This window comes from Peromyscus californicus, unplaced genomic scaffold (assembly GCF_007827085.1).
Source record: "Peromyscus californicus insignis strain IS unplaced genomic scaffold, ASM782708v3 Scaffold_21__1_contigs__length_65335640, whole genome shotgun sequence".
NCBI lineage: Eukaryota > Metazoa > Chordata > Mammalia > Rodentia > Cricetidae > Peromyscus > Peromyscus californicus.
In genome coordinates this window covers 38,870,239-38,876,238 of record NW_026294514.1, presented here as the reverse complement: position 1 = coordinate 38,876,238, position 6,000 = coordinate 38,870,239, and the positions used below count along the sequence as shown (strand labels likewise).

General features: G+C 46.3%; 1 protein-coding gene across 25 annotated transcripts in view; it reads left to right on the top strand.

The window, feature by feature from the left end:
• Nucleotides 1-6,000, top strand: part of Dlgap1 (DLG associated protein 1) — an 823,903-nt gene that overhangs the window by 769,724 nt on the left and 48,179 nt on the right. For all 25 annotated transcript variants that reach the window (XM_052750118.1, XM_052750116.1, XM_052750115.1 and 22 more), the window contains one exon: nucleotides 5,303-5,394. In XM_052750118.1, coding sequence (XP_052606078.1) covers nucleotides 5,303-5,394 — 92 coding nt within the window. The remainder of the gene's footprint in view (nucleotides 1-5,302; nucleotides 5,395-6,000) is intronic.

The following is a 6,000-nucleotide window of genomic DNA, read 5'->3' as shown; positions in this document are numbered from 1 at the left end:
TGTTGAAGTGCCCTGTGAGAACAAAATGTGATTCGTCACTCACAGACGTAGGAGACTGAGGGCAAAGCAACTGCTAATGTGGATAGCAACAACTCACCCAGCATCACAGGGAAGGAATGTGCTCAGTCTCAGGGTCATTGTTGGGTATTTAATCATGCGTTTCATGAAAATACCCAGCCAGCTCAGAGACTTCTCAGTTCTTTGCTCTCTTTCCTTTATTCCCAACTCATGCTCCACAGAGGAAATATCATGGAAATGTTTTACTGTGTTGTAAGTTTTCTAAACTAACACCCATCTGATCTGGCTTTGTTTTTTTTTTTTTTTTAATCACATTTTATTTATTGTGTGCACATGCACACATGTGGAGGTCAGAGGTCAATTTTCAGGACTTGATTCTCTCCTTCTACCGCTCTGGTCCTGGACATCAAACTCAAGTCATGAGGCTTAGCAGTAGGTCTGTTACCCACTGAGCCATCTCGCCAGCCCGTCCTTTGTTTTTTACACTCGTCTGGGTGACCCTAAGACACGTTCATGTCTGTGGTGCTGTCTGCAGGTGTCTGTTGGGCAGTCATTCCTCTACAAAGCAGACCGTGAGTCGCAGACACACTGAACCCACTCTTGGCACATCTGAAAGGCAGGCATGGGCAAATTTTCACTCTACTGTTGTATTTTCACAGACCATTCTGCAAAGGTCACCTTTAACGTACAATGAATCCTTCCCTCATAGAGGGGAGTCAGGTGCCCTCCTCTAACCTCTGGGTTACCATAGCGCAAGCAGTCGGGTCTCCCAAAGAGCTTGCCGCACTGAATCTTGGGAACAGATGACAGTGTAGGAGTCAATAGTGCAAGCCAGCCCCCTGCCCACATTTCCCGGTTCCCACTGGAAGTTAAATTTCCCTTCCATCACTAAGGGATCTAACCCTCCTGCCTTTACCTATCAAATGATGAGATTACAGGCCTACATCACCAGCACTAGGAAAGAGCAAAGATTTTTAATTTATTTATTGTGTGTGTAGGAGAGGAGTGGGGGACGGTGGTGGCTGGAGAGATGGCTCAGTGATTAAGATGGCTTGTTCTTCCAGAGGACCCTGGTTCATTTTCCATCACCTACGTGGCAGCTCACAACTGTCTGTAACTCCAGTTCTAGGGGACCTAACACTCTCACACAGACATACATGCAGGCCAAACACCAGTGCACATAAAATAAAAATAAACCATATATATATATATATATATATATATATATATATATATATATATACATAAAAGAAGAGGAGTGGGGGAAATATGTACCATGGCATACATGTAGAAGTCAGAAAAGAACTTACAGGAATGGGTTCTCTCCTTCCATTATGTGGGCCCAGGGTCTGACTCAGCTTGACAGGCTTGGCAGCATGCCTTTTCCCAGTGAGCCATCTTGCTCACCCAAGAATGGGATTTTTTGTTTGTTTGTTTTTTGGTTTTTCGAGACAGGGTTTCTCTGTGTAGCTTTGCGCCTTTCCTGGAAATCACTCTGTAGCCCAGGACTGGCCTCGAACTCACAGAGATCCGCCTGCCTCTGCCTCCCGAGTGCTGGGATTAAAGGCGTGCGCCACCACTGCCTGGCCAAACCAAGAATGGGGTTTTTTAAACTTTAAATTCCAGGCCCACAAGATGGCTCAGAGGGTAAAGGCTCTTGCCCTACAAGCCTGACCATCTGAGCTGGAGTCCCAGAGCCCATGACAGAAGCTGAGAACCAACTCCTGAGAGCTGTCCTCCAAACTCCACGGGAATACCACGGCGGGCACCCCACCTTACGCCCTACCACAGACACACACACTCTAGATTCCCGCGGGAGTGCTTGTTGAGCGGACACAGGTCTCTGGGATGCTGAACGATTCTGCCGTGGCTGTTGGTGGTGACCGCACAGCTCCGTGCCACTCAACCATGCACATCGCCATGGTTACAGTGGGCAAGTTTGTGCTACACACACTTCACTATGGTGATTCAAATATCTGCCTGTCTGGCACTCAATTAGTGCCATGGAATGATAGCTTGCTCTTATTTCCTCAATGTTTAGTTCTTTCTTTTTCCTTCTTCATTTTATATTCTTTTCAATAGCTAATCCGCCTTTGCTTAGAAACATTGTTTAGATTTTGTTTATTTACTTTATGTGCGTCTGTATATGACTCTGCCTGAGTGCATGTCTGTGAACCACGTGCATGCAGGAGTTTGCAGAGGTAAAAAAAAAAAAAAAAAGAGGACACTGGATCCCTTGGAACTGGAGTTACAGATAGTTGTGCGCCGCCACGTGCTGAGAAGGGCACATGGATCCCCTGCCGGAGCCGGAAGTGCTCCTACCCTCAGAGCTCTCTCTCCAGCACCCACCCAGCCCCAACTATTATGACAAGACTCCTCTACAAGTTGTGATCAATAGCCAATCAGTTCTCTTTCGGAGAGAATTCAGCACGCTCAATATTTGCATATACTGATACTTTGTGAATATTCTAGCAAATACATGTTTTACTTATTTATGTTTTACCCTGATATTTAGCATGTACCTTACAATATTCTATACTTTGCTTTAAGTTTTCTTCTTTTATTACATTTGCTTTTTTATTGTGTGTGTGTACACATGTGTGCACGTGTGTGTGTGTGTGTGTGTGTGCATGTGTGTGTGGGGGGGGGGGGGGGCTTACTTGTACCATGGCTTGCTTGTGGAAGTCAGAGGACAAGCTGTGGGAGGGAGCTGGTTCTCTTTTTCTAGGGATTGAATTCCAGTTGTCCGGCTTGATAGCATGTGGTTTTATCTGCTGAGCCATCTCATCAGCCCACCTTTGCTCTCTTTATTATTTTTTTTTTTTTCAGGACAGAGTTTCTCTGTATAACCCTGGATCTCTCTCTGTAGACCAGGCTGGCCTCGAACTCACAGAGATCCACGTGTCTCTGCCTCCCGAGTGCTGGGATTAAAGGCGTGTGCCACCACTACCCAGCAGCCCACCCTTTTTCCTTTAATAAGTCTTCAGTGTGGGGTGGGATAGGGTATCAGGTCACATCAGTTGCCCTCCAACTTGCTATATAAATTAAGCTTCTGGTCCTCCCACCTCTACTTCCCAAGCGCTGGGATTACAGATGTACACCACCACACCCAGTTGATGTGGTGCTAAGGATCCAACCCAGGGCTACACACGTGCTAGGCCAGCAATCTGCCAACTGAGGTCATCTCCACACACACACACACCGCCTTTTGTATCTTCACTGCTAATTTAGAACTTCCAAGAACACATTTGTTTGTGACACTCTCTTCTAATAGAGTACTCACAAGAAATTACAGTTACCCCTCTAGATCCGTGTGTTTGGTATACATAGACTGGATCAACTTGCCCCTGGGGTCAAGGGAGATAGCTCAGTAGTTAAGGGAACTTGCTCCTCTTCCAGAGGACCTGGGTTTGGTTCCCAGCACTCCCAGTGGGGAACTAGCTCATAGCTGCCTCTAATACAAGCTCCAGCAGATTCAACACCATCTTCTGGCTCCCACGAAGAGCCGCACACATGATACACACACACACACACACACACACACACAGAGAGAGAGAGAGAGAGAGAGAGAGAGAGAGAGAGAGAGATAAATAAGTATAAATCTTTAGAAAATTGGACCTGTATTGAACCTGTGCAGACAACGCCCTTTCATTATTCTATACAGTATGCAACTCTGCACATCATGTAAATAGTATTAAATAGAAATGCTCTGGATATGGCAACATTCAGGGTGGATGGGTGTCGTAGTAGGTAGGTACTGCGCCATCTCATGTAAGAGATCTGAGCGTTCTTGGATGTGGATATCTATGGTGATCTTAGAACCAGTTCCTGTGGATACCAATGAATGACTGCAAGAGTTACAGCTGTGAAGGAAAATATCCTGGATACCTACAGCTGTGAGGAGGAAGGTATCCTGATTTGTGGGGAAGTCAGGCTATACCTGAAGCTAGGGTGTGGTGGGGATGGTCTCCCTGCAGGATGTAGCAATCCTGCTCCTCTCCAAGAGAGACCTGTTACAGCTGAGCTCTGCTCCACCTGCCTAAGGGAGTTTCCCGGCAGAGGTATCTGCTCTGTTCCCCCAAGGGAACATCCCAGCACAGGTATCTGCTTCTCAACTCTGGCCCAAGATGTAACTTCTGCTTCACTCTGCTAAAGGGGAAACCCCTGCAGAAATGTAGCAATCTCCTCTGGCTCCAGTGACAAGTTGTTACTTCTTATTCTTCTTGCTCAGCACCCCCTAAGGGAATGTCTGAGCAAAGATTCTGCTACCGGCTGGCAAAGGAAGATCTTCATCCAAAACTCTTTTAAGAAAGAGATTTACAGCTGGGCAGTGGTGGGACGTGCCTTTAATCCCAGCACTCAGGAGGCAGAGCCAGGTGGATCTCTGTGAGTTCGAGGCCAGCCTGGTCTACAGAGCAAGATCCAGGACAGGCACCAAAGCTACATAGAGAAACCCTGTCTCAAAAAACCAAAAAAAAAAAAAAGAGATTGATTTGGGAAGGAGAAATCCTGGAAAGTGGCTGCCTCTGCCAGGGTGGAGAAGGACAGACGGCCCACAGGCAGAGGTGCTTATATGGGACTTCTTAGGGGCAGAGGTTTTCCAAGGAGAAGATTTCTTCTCAGGGATTGGTTGGTTTTCCTGCTCAGGAATTGTTTGGTTTAGTGTTCAGTTGGTCAAGGAACAGGGTTGGCTCTGGTTTCAGGGCCAACTGTATTTCTTTCACTAGCTCTGGTTCCAAGACCAAAGTGTGTTTCTTTGGCTCTGGTTTTAGGGCCAGGGTGGGTTTCTTTGGCTGGCCCTTTTACCTTACAGTGGCTATGCTTGTAAGTCTGTGGAGGGATTGTAGATGTTTGTCAACTTTGGAAGTAAGTAAAGCTGCAGTTTATTAAAATCAGCAGAGTTGGGGGCTGGAGAGATGGCTCCGTGGTTAAGAGCATTTTGTGGAGGATCAGGGTTCAGTTCCAGCACAGACATAGTGGCTCACAACTGCCTGTAACTCCAGTTTCAGAGGATCTATCGCCCTCTTCTGGCCTCCCCAGGCACTTGCACACATGTGGTGCACATGCGCGTGCACACACACAGTTTTTAGAAAATCTTAGCAAACTCAGAGAGCATGCTAATAATGTCGTAATTGCTGATATCAAATACACAAATATGAATCAGTGAGGTTATAAATCACAGAACATTTCCATCATATCACAGATGCCTGAGATGAACGCACACTTGTTTCTCAAGTGAGGCCATGGAAAAGGATCAACTCTGTTTGCTTGATGATTTCTTCAGGTGGATGATGCTGAAGAGCCCGAGAAAACGGGGGAGAATAAGGCGCCCAGTAAGTTCCAGTCCGTGGGAGTCCAAGTGGAGGAAGAGAAGTGGTGAGTCCACAGCTTTTGTCCTTCCTGTCTGGAGGTCGGCCAGGGTGGTAACGTGCTCATCCCATGACGAACCTGCACTTCCTTCCACTAAGTTAGGGAGTGCTTACAAAGTGTCAGTCAACGCTAGCTGTTCCTCTCCTGTGCTGTGATCCCGGGGAGCACACCGTTTGAGCTTTGGTCACAACCGTAGCTGAAGAGTGTCACGTTCACATGAACCCTGGATGCAGTTATGGGACTGCCAAAGGCCCCTCCAGAAAACTTTGTAGCCATTTTATATGAGTTTTATTTATTATTATTGTTGTTGTTGTTGTTATTATTATTATTATTATTATTATTATTATTATTATTATTATTATGTGTAGCTGAAGTTTTCTCCAGTCCTGCCTGGCCGACAGTCAGGACAAATCTCTCTCACCCGCCAGCCCTGCAGCTGCTCAGACCCAACCGAGTAAACACACAGAGACTTATATTACTTATAAACTGTATCTCCAGCTCCAGCCAAGCCTGGCAGTCCTGTAGTCCACTTATAAAATATACACACAGATTCTTATATTATTTAAACTGTTTGGCCTAGTGGCTCAGTCTTCTAGCTATCTAGTTCTTCTA